General features: G+C 45.5%; 1 protein-coding gene across 1 annotated transcript in view; it reads left to right on the forward strand.

Annotated features, from left to right (window-relative positions):
• The window catches only part of asb2a.2 (ankyrin repeat and SOCS box containing 2a, tandem duplicate 2), an 18,717-nt gene extending 7,847 nt beyond the window's left edge, over nucleotides 1-10,870 (forward strand). The window contains exons 2-10 of the mRNA XM_035995704.1: nucleotides 2,004-2,206; nucleotides 2,934-2,939; nucleotides 3,617-3,786; nucleotides 5,229-5,384; nucleotides 6,260-6,505; nucleotides 6,865-7,036; nucleotides 8,278-8,848; nucleotides 9,291-9,435; nucleotides 10,477-10,870. Of these exons, the coding sequence (XP_035851597.1) occupies nucleotides 2,004-2,206; nucleotides 2,934-2,939; nucleotides 3,617-3,786; nucleotides 5,229-5,384; nucleotides 6,260-6,505; nucleotides 6,865-7,036; nucleotides 8,278-8,848; nucleotides 9,291-9,435; nucleotides 10,477-10,622 (1,815 nt within the window). The 3' untranslated portion in view covers nucleotides 10,623-10,870. The remainder of the gene's footprint in view (nucleotides 1-2,003; nucleotides 2,207-2,933; nucleotides 2,940-3,616; nucleotides 3,787-5,228; nucleotides 5,385-6,259; nucleotides 6,506-6,864; nucleotides 7,037-8,277; nucleotides 8,849-9,290; nucleotides 9,436-10,476) is intronic.
• The last annotated feature ends 1,630 nt before the right edge of the window (nucleotides 10,871-12,500 follow it).

Here is a 12,500-nt window from a genome sequence, read left to right on the forward strand (position 1 = left end):
GAACCCTCCTTTCCAGCACCTTGGAGAAGACTTTACCAGGGAGGCTGAGAAGTGTGATACCCCTATAATTGGCACACACCCTCTGGTCCCCCTTTTTGAAAAGGGGAACCACCACCCCGGTCTGCCACTCCTTAGGCACCGTCCCAGACTTCCACGCAATGTTGAAGAGGCGTGTCAACCAAGACAACCCCTCCACACCCAGAGCTTTAAGCATTTCTGGACGGATCTCATCAATCCCTGGGGCTTTGCCACTGTGGAGTTGTTTAACTATCTCAGCAACTTCCACCAGGGAAATTGACGACAATCCCCCATCATCCTCCAGCTCTGCCTCTACCATAGAGGGCGTATTAGTCGGATTTAGGAGTTCCTCAAAGTGCTCCTTCCACCGCCCTATTACCTCCTCAGTTGAGGTCAACAGCGTCCCATCCTTACTGTACACAGCTTGGATGGCTCCCCGCTTCCCCCTCCTGAGGTGGCGAACGGTTTTCCAGAAGCACCTTGGTGCCGACCGAAAGTCCTTCTCCATGTCTTCTCCGAACTTCTCCCACACCCGCTGCTTTGCCTCTTTCACGGCAGAGGCTGCAGCCCTTCGGGCCCTTCGGTACCTTGCCACTGCCTCCGGAGTCCTCTGGGATAACATATCCCGGAAAGACTCCTTCTTCAGTCGGACGGCTTCCCTGACCACCGGTGTCCACCACGGTGTTCGTGGGTTACCGCCCCTTGAGGCACCTAAGAACCTAAGACCACAGCTCCTCGCCGCAGCTTCAGCAATGGAAACTTTGAACATTGTCCACTCGGGTTCAATGCCCCCAGCCTCCACAGGGATGCATGAAAAGCTCCACCGGAGGTGTGAGTTGAAAGTCTGTCGGACAGGGGCCTCCTCCAGACGTTCCCAATTTACCCGCACTACCCGTTTAGGCTTACCAGGTCTGTCCAGAGTCTTCCCCCACCCTCTGACCCAACTCACCACCAGATGGTGATCGGTTGACAGCTCTGCCCCTCTCTTCACCCGAGTGTCCAAAACATACGGCCTCAGATCAGATGAAACGATTATAAAATCGATCATTGACCTTTGGCCTAGGGTGCTCTGGTACCAAGTACACTTATGAGCATCCCTATGTTCGAACATGGTGTTCGTTATAGACAATCCATGACTAGCACAGAAGTCCAACAACAAACAACCACTCTGGTTTAGATCAGGGAGGCCGTTCCTCCCAATCACGCCTCTCCATGTGTCTCCATCATCACTAGATGGTGCTGTTTTTCAAATTTGTAAAACAATTAGAAAATGTGTGATATATACATGCTTTATCGAACTCCTCCTAGACCGTGTGTCCGATCTGCATGAAACTTGGCACATAGCATCTCCAGATGGAGCTGACAAAAATACTATTGAAAGATTTTTGCTCCTTTAAAAAAATGCACAAATTACAAACGAAATTTCTTTTAGCCAGTGACCAAGCTTCTACATATCTCGGTCAAATTAAATGCTATCAATGCGAAACTTGAGAATCTTGTTTGGCATGACACTCTGAGGTATTGCACCAATTTTTTAGCCAATAGGGGGCGCTACAAATACAAAAAGTGTATATCTCATGAATGGCTCATCCGATTTCTATGAAATCTGGAGGGAACTATCTAGAGCCACTCCTGAGGCCACGCCTACAGTGCTGTACTGATTGGTCAAAGTGGGCGTGGCCTACCACACCCCCAAAAAATACATTGGTGCCATTAGAACTCATATTTAAAATGAATGTAAATTGGAAGTTTGTATTTTTAATTTACTACAGACCTTGCAGCACTCGCGTTGTGATATTCTTGCCGTTTGCCTCGCCGCCGTCACGCTTTGGGTTTGACTTTCATGGGCTCTTACTTTCATCTTCTTTTAGTTTATTTCTTGTTTCTGTTTTTGTTAGCTGCTGTCGAAAAAACATCAAAACTAAAACTTCGGAGTAAGTGACAAATATGGCGAAACCCCAACGTCTGTGTTTGTGTCCCATCAGATGGACATGGAGGACCTGAGCGACTACAGCATTTACAGCCAGCTGACAGATGAGGAGCTGCTGCAGCTTGCTGTGGAGAGAAGCCTGTCAGACCATCAGATGATATCATCATCTTCAGACCCCCCCCACAGACCCGACCCCCCCACGCCTCCAGACAACCCAAACTGCGACCCGTTTAACGACCTCTACAAAGCCCTCCGCAGGTGAGTCAGTCCAGAAAACAGGTAAACAAACGCACTTTAAGTTTAAGCAGTTGACTTCTTATGTTTGAGAAACTTCCCTCGGGCTGAGAAAAGTGATTTAAAACCTGAGACGTTGTCACCACCTTTTTGTCACCTTTTGATAGACTTTATAGACTGTTTATATGATAATATTCTAGATGTTTGTAGACTGTTTATATGATAATATTCTAGATGTTTATAGACTGTTTATAGACTGTTTATATGATAATATTCTAGATGATTATAGACTGTTTATATGATAATATTCTAGATGATTATAGACTGTTTATATGATAATATTCTAGATGTTTATAGACTGTTATATGATAATATTCTAGATGTTTATAGACTGTTTATAGACTGTTATATGATAATATTCTAGATGTTTATAGACTGTTTATATGATAATATTCTAGATGTTTATAGACTGTTTATATGATAATATTCTAGATGATTATAGACTGTTTATATGATAATATTCTAGATGTTTATAGACTGTTATATGATAATATTAGGGCTGCAACTAACGATTATTTTCATAGTCGATTAATCTGTCGATTATTTTCTCGATTAATCGATTAGTTGTTTGATCTATAAAAATGTCAAAACATGGTGAAAAATGTGGATCAGTGTTTCCCAAAGCCTAAGAGGACGTCCTCAAATGTCTTGCTTTGTCCAAAACTCAAAGATCTTCAGTTTCCTGTCCCAGAGGAGAGAAGATACTAGAAGATATTCACATTTAACAAGCTGGAATCACAGAAATCTTATTTTTTTAAATAAAAAAATGACTCAAACGATTAATTGATTATCAAAATAGTTGGCAATTAATTTAATAGTTGACAACTAATCAATTCATTGTTGCACCTCTAGATAATATTAGATGTTTACAGACTGTTTATATGATAATATAGATGTTAATAAACTGTTTATAGACTATATGATAATATTCTAGATGTTTATAGACTGTGTATATGATAATATTGGATGTGTATAGACTGTTATATGATAATATTCTAGATGTTTATTGACTGTTTATATGATATTAGATGTGTATAGACTGTTATATGATAATATTCTTGATGTTTATTGACTGTTTATATGATATTAGATGTGTATAGACTGTTATATGATAATATTCTAGATGTTTATTGACTGTTTATATGATATTAGATGTGTATAGACTGTTATATGATAATATTCTTGATGTTTATTGACTGTTTATATGATATTAGATGTGTATAGACTGTTATATGATAATATTCTTGATGTTTATAGACTGTTTAGATGATAATATTCTAGACGTTAATAAACTGTTTATAGACTGTTTATATGATAATATTCTAGATGTGTATAGACTGTGTAGATGATAATTAATGTGTGTTTCTGTCTCAGGGAGCTGAGTCCTGTGCAGGCCGTGATTATGGACGGAGATGCGGCTGCTCTGACGGATTTGGTGGGCCGGCGCTGCAGCAGTCTGATGGAGCCCAACGATGAAGGCTGGATCGCTCTGCATGAAGCCGCTTATTACGGACAGCTGCACTGCGTCGCCATCCTCATCAAAGGTTGACTTCTGACGGGACTGACTTCACACGGGACTAATATTATCACAGGACCTCGGTGTTCGGAGGAATATGGTTGGTCGTTAGAATCTTTACAAATTACAGACCTGGATTAAGATAACAGACAACCTCTGTAATGATTACTGATTACTCAGACTGATGTCATGAAGTGGTATTCGTATGCCATTATTGGCGTGTTATCAAGACGCATACTCTCTTCTTAGCATGTTTATCAACGCCGTTTGGCCTCCGCTGACTTACATTACCTTGCGATTGCGCCGTAGAGAGTATGAAAGGGAGAAAATCTGCGTAGGGAGGTTGGTCGGGGGGGAGGATGGGTCAAACACAGGACTTTCACCCAGGAGACCGGGGATCAGATCCCGCGTGTCACATTTCCTAAACCCAACCCATCCGCTGTATACGGCGCTCATAATGCATACAGATAACACGCCACGTGGCTTAAGAAAGTGGCGTGTATGTTTACGTGAAGTCATGATGTCATGTTGGATTACTAGCGGTCCCCAGGTAATACTTGTCCCGTGTGAATACAGCTTAGCTCTAATTCTAACTCTTAATAAAAGTAAATAAAATGTTAAGTTTGTTTTCAGCCGTCCCACTTAAACCAACACCTCTTTCATTTTAACTGCTGTTCCTGTTATGGTTTCGGTTTTTTGCTTTGTTTTCTGTTCTAATTTGGATCTGGTATTTTGGTTCTATGTCTTGTCTCCTTGTGTTTGTGTAATTTACGGTCTTGTTTTGAATTATGTTCTGTTTCCTGTTTTATTTTGATAGTCTAGTTTTCTGTCTTGTCGTGTCTAGTTTTGCTTCCTGTGTTTTCCCGCCTGTGTGATTGTCTGATGTGCTCCACCTGTTCCCCCGCCCTGGTGGCACCTGTCCCGTGTTTGCTCGTTACCTGGTTTATTTGTGTTTCCTTTGTCTCTTGTCAGATCGTTTTGTGTCCTTGCCCGGTTAGTTTGTGTGTGTTCGTGTGCTTTCCCCGTGTCAGTTCTGTATTTCCCTGGTTTTTGTTCTCCCTTGGTATTTTGGATACCTTTCTTCTTATTTTGGAATTGGTTTTTGCCCTTCTCAGTTCAACCTTTCTCCCGCCTGCCTGCCTCTCCCTGCATGTGGGTCCTTTAATCCCTGGAAACGGGACAGTTCCGACTTCTTTCAGTATTTCCCAGTTTTTTGGGAGAAGTCTTTAAAGGGTCCTGTCTTTCAACTAGCGACATAACGCTTCTGCCTCATCGCGCAGATCACTAATGAGTTCTTGGTGCTATTTTCAGCATTTTTGGCGCTATTTTTGACTTTTCAGTCGATTTTTTTCAACTTTTTGTCCCTTTTTTCCCCGATGTTTTTCCCCTTTTCACGTCCGTTTCCGAACTATGAAAATAAACCATGACGTCACAGAGGGCGTTTGACCTTTGAGCCCTGTCTGTCCTCAGCTTATCCCGACTCGGTGAACTCATGGAGTTTGATGAATCAGACCGCTCTGCTGCTGGCTGCGGGTCAAGGAAACATTTCCTGTGTTGACTTCCTGCTGAGGCACGGAGCCGACCCAAACATCGCCAACAAGGACCGAGAGACGCCGCTGCTGACAGGTGAGCAGGTAACATTAGCCTACCATTAACTATCAGCTAGCTTAAACACAGTTAAACTGCTGAGAGATGTCCCTGCAGACAGGTGAGCATGTAACATTAGCCTACCATTAGCTATCAGCTTGCTTAAACACAGTTAAACTGCTAACGGATGTTAGAGGCAACAGAAAGTTAACACTACACTTGGCAGCAGGTAACATTAGCATACTGTGTATGTGGCTTGAAAGCGCTATGTTTATGACCCACCCATCCCCCCAAACCTGCTCCTTATGCAGCCCACAGTGCTCTTATACAGCAGCAGTCGATGTGGTGCTGACAGCAAAAAATACACCAAATGCTTAGAAATTACAAGGATTAACTTTTCAATTAAATTTTATTTATAGTTTCAAATCATAACAAGAGTTATCTAAAGACACTTTACAGATAGAGTAGGTTTAGACCACACTCTATAATTTACAAAGTCCCAACAATTCCAGTAATTCTCTCAAGAGCAAGCATTTAGTGCGACAGTGGCGAGGAAAAACTCCCTTTTAGGAAGAAACCTTTGCAGACCCAGACTCTTGGTAGGTGGTGTCTGACGGTGCCGGTTGGGGGGGTGATGAACAGTGGAAATAATAGTCACAATAAAGATAATGGAACAGTAACTAGAAATGGTAGTTGTAGTAGTTCAGGACGTAGCAGGGCACTGCAGGGCATTACAGGGTGTAGCAGGACGTAGCAGGACGCATAGATATATATCTATGGCAGGACGTCTCACTGATGGTTGATGGTGTGATGGTGTGATGGTGTGTTGGATGGTGTGATGGTTGATGGTTGATGTGTGATGGTTGATGGTGTGATGGTTTGATGGTTCATGGTTTGATGATTGTTGTTTCCAGCATGTGAGAAGCCGAACGAAGCCATCGTGGAGCTGCTGTTGAAGTTCGGTGCTCAGGTGAATCGCTGCAGCGTTCAGGGAGAAACTTGTCTTCACGTCGCATGCAGACACGGACAACTGAACCTCTGCAGGACGTTACTGGAGGCCGGAGCCGAACTGAACCGCAAGAACATCTACGGCCTGCAGCCCATCTTCACCGCCGCGCAGCATGGACACGCCGACATCATCAACCTGCTCGCCAGCAAAGGTCTGCCCCAAAAACACCCGCAATCAAGTCTCTTATCAGGTGTTTCTAACCCTAATCCTTAAAGGTGCACTATGAGTTCCTGCATGGTTTCAGCGTGATTTAATTTTTGTCTCAAATGGTAGTCATCTCTCCTTGATCCGCTAGCTGCCTGCGTGAGACAACACAGAGGTCGAAAACGCCAAACAAACACTAAAGGCACAGGCTGGGCACCAAATTACAACAAACCACGTTCCTGCAGCTACTCTCAGATACAACTCATGCCACTCAATCAACTCTGCTCACTGCCCCCCCCCCCCCATTATGTGCACGCCCACTGGACATCGTGTTAAGGTGTTTCTAAAGGTGTTTCTGTCCCTCAGGTGCAGATATAAATGGACAGGCACCAGACGGAGCCTCGCCGCTGTTTGAAGCCTGTAAGAACGGTCATGTTTTGGCGGTGGAGGCTCTGTTGTCTCTGAAAGCGGACGCTAACCGATCCATGAAGTCTGGCCTGCTGCCTCTTCATGCAGCTGTTCAGAACAACCACTCACGGTCTGAGAAACTATTTTACCTTCAGCAACTGTTCTGTGCTTCATTGATGCTGTTTGAATAAATCCTCTGCTACTCTGTGATCGACCATATCTGTATATGTCGCAGCAGAAAGGAGACTCACTCAAAAGGAGGTTGCGAGATCCGGGTAAAGACCAAGAATCACTTTTTGATCTTAGTTTTATGGCATCTCACAAACATCTTCAGAATGCATTTACATGAATTGACTTTTGGCTCTGGTATTCCTCTGACTACCATCTCTAAATGTTTGTTCTTTTGCTAAAAGTGTTTTTCAAATTCTTTGGCTCTGCGTCTGCCCAATTTCCAGTGATTGCCAAGAACTAGTGGTAGTTTTAGATGCTAACGTTTTTCTTCTAATGTATTTATTTGCTTAAGCTGAATCAGACGGATTCCCAGCGCTGATGCTGACGCTGATTCAACATGTTGAATCGCCCAAAAAAGGGCAGACGAGGGTGGAAGTGTGGCGACATAACACAAAAATTATGGCAACTTGAACCGAAGGCCGGCGATCTCCTGGTGTTTAGACCACACTCTATAATTCACAGAGACACAACAATCCCACCAAAGAGCATTTGGTGCCACAGCGACGAGTAAAAACTTCCAGAAACCTCGGACAGACCCTGGCTCTAATTATAATTATATGCTATATAGCATAAAGTATGCTATAGCTATATAAACTAACAGGAAGTGTTTCTCACTGACAGGAAGTGTTTCTCACTGACAGGAAGTGTTTCTCGCTGACAGGAAGTGTTTCTCACTAACAGGAAGTGTTTCTCACTGACAGGAAGTGTTTCTCACTGACAGGAAGTGTTTCTCGCTAACAGGAAGTGTTTCTCACTAATAGGAAGTGTTTCTCGCTGACAGGAAGTGTTTCTCGCTGACAGGAAGTGTTTCTCACTGACAGGAAGTGTTTCTCGCTAACAGGAAGTGTTTCTCGCTGACAGGAAGCGTTTCTCGCTGACAGGAAGCGTTTCTTGCTGACAGGAAGTGTTTCTCGCTAACAGGAAGTGTTTCTCGCTGACAGGAAGCGTTTCTCGCTGACAGGAAGCGTTTCTTGCTGACAGGAAGTGTTTCTTACTAACAGGAAGCGTTTCTCGCTGACAGGAAGCGTTTCTCACTAACAGGAAGTGTTTCTCACTAACAGGAAGTGTTTCTCACTAACAGGAAGCATTTCTCGCTGACAGGAAGCGTTTCTCGCTGACAGGAAGTGCTTCTGTTTCCAGAATCGTGTCGCTGCTGATCCCGCTGACCAGCATGGTGCGAGTGCGGCGCTGTGGCATCAGCCCGCTGCATGTCGCCGCGGAGCACAACCGTGATGACATCATGGCGCTGCTGATCCAGTCCGGCTTCGACGTGAACAGCCGGCTGTCGTGCGACCGCTCGGCGATGTTCGAGGACCGCCGCAGCACGGCGCTCTACTTCTCCGTGATCAACGGGAACCTGGACGCCGCGGAGATGCTGCTGGTGGCCGGCGCCGACCCCGACCTGGACGTCTTCAACCCGCTGCTCATCGCCGTGCGGCTCTGCTGGATGGAGATGGCGGCGCTGCTGCTGCACTACGGTGCCAACGCCAACGCTCAGATCGCCACGGAGCCGTGCTCCTTCCCGGCGGCCATCTTGCTCCGGATGGAGTCTCTGCCGATGCTCAAGCTGCTGCTCGACCACGGCTGCGACGCGGCGCCGTGCTTCGACTGTCCGTACGGTGGGAAAACCCACCCGCCCGTCACGCCGGCACGCCGGCCCATCGAGGAGATGCGTGGCAGCAGAGCCGCTCCGCCGCAGCGCTGCGTTCAGGTGACTCAAACTAACGCAGTAAAAAGTAACTAATTTAAAATGTACTCAAGTTACTTCATCTTTTACTCTTTTACCTTTATACTTATTTAATATCTTATTTATATTTTGCCAAGGCAACAGTGCAAAACCACAATTTAAAATACTTCAAAACTTACAACACTGAAGTAAAAGTAAAATTACAGACTTTAAAAACTACTTTAAAAAGTTAAAATACATCAAACAAACAACTCAGCTACAGTAACGTGAGTCTGTCAGATAAACTGTCCTCCATCTTGTTTCAGTTCTGTCCTCCATCTTGTTTCAGTTCTGTCCTCCATCTTGTTTCAGTTCCGTCCTCCATCTTGTTTCAGTTCTGTCCTCCATCTTGTTTCAGTTCCGTCCTCCATCTTGTTTCAGTTCCGTCCTCCATCTTGTTTCAGTTCTGCCCTCCATCTTGTTTCAGTTCTGTGAGGTGGTATCCGGTTGCCGTGGCGCTGGGCCAATCATCTCGCTGCTGCTGGACTACGTCGGCCACGTCCGTCTCTGCTCGCGGCTGCTCGACGTCCTGGACAGCCGCAGCGACTGGAAGCCCATCAAACTCAAAGCTCGTAAGAAACAATAGCAACGAAAACACAAAACTAACTTCTTGCATGACACAACCAGACACAACCAGACACAACCAGACACAACCAGACACAACCAGACACACCGACCAGACACAACCAGACACAACCAGACACAACCAGACACAACCAGACACAACCAGACACAACCAGACACAACCAGACACACCAACCAGACACAACCAGACACAACCAGACACACCAACCAGACCCACCAACCAGACCCACCAACCAGACCCACCAACCAGACCCACCAACCAGACCCAACCAGACCCAACCAGACCCAACCAGACCCAACCAGAACCACCAACCAGACACAACCAGACCCACCAACCAGACCCAACCAGACCCACCAACCAGACACACCAACCAGACACACCAACCAGACACAACCAGACACACCAACCAGACACAACCAGACCCACCGACCAGACCCACCGACCAGACCCACCAACCAGACACAACTAGACACACCAACCAGACACACCCAGACCCACCGACCAGACCCACCGACCAGACCCACCGACCAGACCCACCAACCAGACACAACTAGACACACCAACCAGACACACCAACCAGACACAACTAGACCCACCGACCAGACCCACCGACCAGACCCACTGACCAGACCCACCGACCAGACCCAACAACCAGACACACCAACCAGACACAACCAGACACACCAACCAGACACACCAACCAGACACACCAACCAGACACACCAACCAGACACACCAACCAGACACACCAACCAGACACACCAACCAGACACAACAACCAGACAGACCAACCAGACACACACAACCAAACAACTCTGGGGTAGGGGCTGTGATTGGTTGAGGGAGCTGGGGGCGGGGCTGTGGTTGACTGAGGGAGCTGGGGTAGGTGCTGTGATTGGCTGAGGGAGCTGGGGGTGGAGCTGTGATTGGCTGAGGGAGCTGGGGTTGGAGCTGTGATTGGCTGAGGGATCTGGGGGCGGGGCTGTGATTGGCTGAGTGGTTTCTCAGCGTCTGTGTTCTCTTCCAGTTCCTCCTCATCCTCTGATGCAGCTCTGCAGGCTGAAGATCAGACATCAAGTCGGAGTTCGAAAACTCAAACTGCTCCACACTCTGCCACTTCCTGTCACTCTGGTCCGCTTCCTGCACTACGACGTCCACTGCTCACTCTCCTAAACTCTCCCGAACTCTCCCGAACTCTCCTAAACTCTCCTAAACTCTCCCGAACTCTCCCGAACTCTCCCGAACTCTCCCGAACTCTCCCGAACTCTCCCGAACTCTCCTAAACTCTCCTAAACTCTCCTAAACTCTCCTAAACTCTCCTAAACTCTCCTAAACTCTCACAAACTCTCCTAAATACCGGACTGCTGTTGCTAATGGCTAACGTAGACATTTTCCCAATAAATATTTATTTGTTTATTCAATGATTTAAAAAAAAGAAGCTCTACGACGAGGTCAACATTAAAACTCACCGAGGATAAAACCCAAAATGTGTGAAGGGTTTTGTCTGTTGGAGTCCTTCAGTCAAACATCTTACAGATTCTTCAAAGTAAAACATTTAGAGTTGAAGTTGAGAACGCTACATTGTAACCGTTTCTCTAATCGTGCTCAGGTCCACATTATTCCTCTGTGTGCTTTTACTCATTACACTATTACATCCAAAAGGAATAACATCTGTCTGGAAACCTTTTGTAAAGCAGCTTTGATTTTCTCTTAGTAGTGAAAAATAATGACGTACTTTGGTACCATGTTTTTCACAGTTCTTGAGACCGGTTTTTCCTCCGTCGACCAGTTCAGAGTCAAGATGGTCTGTGGGTGAACATAAAGTTTGCTTTTTTATGTATGTGTGTATATATATATATTACTTTGCAAAAAGAGTGTAAGGATATTTCATACATAGGACAAAATAGACAAGACATGCCAGAAACATAAATAAATACAAATTAAACAAAATAAATAGACACAAAACTACAAAACAAACAAATCAGATAACACTTTAATCGTAGTCGCTAACATTAATGTAAATGTAAAATCTCTATGAGATTGCCATATCTTCAAAAAGTTGAAAATAAAAACAAAACAAATCTATACTATATCTATATATATATATATATAGTTTTCTTTTGAAGCATTGTGATGATCCGGTTCACCAGGAGATGGCAGCAGAGTGTCAAGAGTTAGTCTGTCCAGAAAGATTTGTGGCTTTATAACCATATTTTACCTGATAAAAACCATTTTGTCTTTAGCAGTTATATGGAACTCTCCAACTTTAACGTTAAAAGCTTTTTGTTTTAGAAAAAGAATGGCTTCCCCCACAGAACTAGTTCAGCACGGAGAAAAGGACCCAGCTGGGCCAGTCACAGACGGATGGTAGAATTAATGTACAGCCCAATAGTTTCTTCATAACACGCTAAATTGAGAATTTGACAAAGCTATGAGACAGATTCTATAGAGCCGTACATCAAGGCTCCATCTCCAGCGCTACGTTTTGGTTTTTAAAGGTTTTGAGCCCAAAGTGATGTCGGTGCACCAAGTGTTTTTATCTCCTGTAGAAGAACTAATCTCTGTTTAAACTAACACGCCCAAACCTCATATATCATCAAACAACAGAGCAGGGGGAATGAGAGGGGGAAACGCCAGAGCAGGGGGAATGAGAGGGGGAAACGCCAGAGCAGGGGGAATGAGAGGAGGAAACGCCAGAGCAGGGGGAATGAGAGGGGGAAACGCCAGAGCAGGGGGAATGAGAGGAGGAAACGCCAGAGCAGGGGGAATGAGAGGGGGAAACGCCAATGAGAGGGGGAAACGCCAGAGCAGGGGGAATGAGAGGGGGAAACGCCAATGAGAGGGGGAAATGCCAGAGCAGGGGGAATGAGAGGGGGAAACGCCAGAGCAGTGGGAATGAGAGGGGGAAACACCAGAGCAGGGTGAATGAGAGGGGGAAACGCCAATGAGAGGGGGAAATGCCAGAGCAGGGGGAATGAGAGGGGGAAACGCCAATGAGAGGGGGAAACGCCAGAGCAGGGGGAATGAGAGGGGGAAACGCCAGAGCAGGGG

The sequence above is a fragment of the Sander lucioperca genome, chromosome 19 (assembly GCF_008315115.2).
Source record: "Sander lucioperca isolate FBNREF2018 chromosome 19, SLUC_FBN_1.2, whole genome shotgun sequence".
Taxonomy (NCBI): Eukaryota; Metazoa; Chordata; class Actinopteri; order Perciformes; family Percidae; genus Sander; species Sander lucioperca.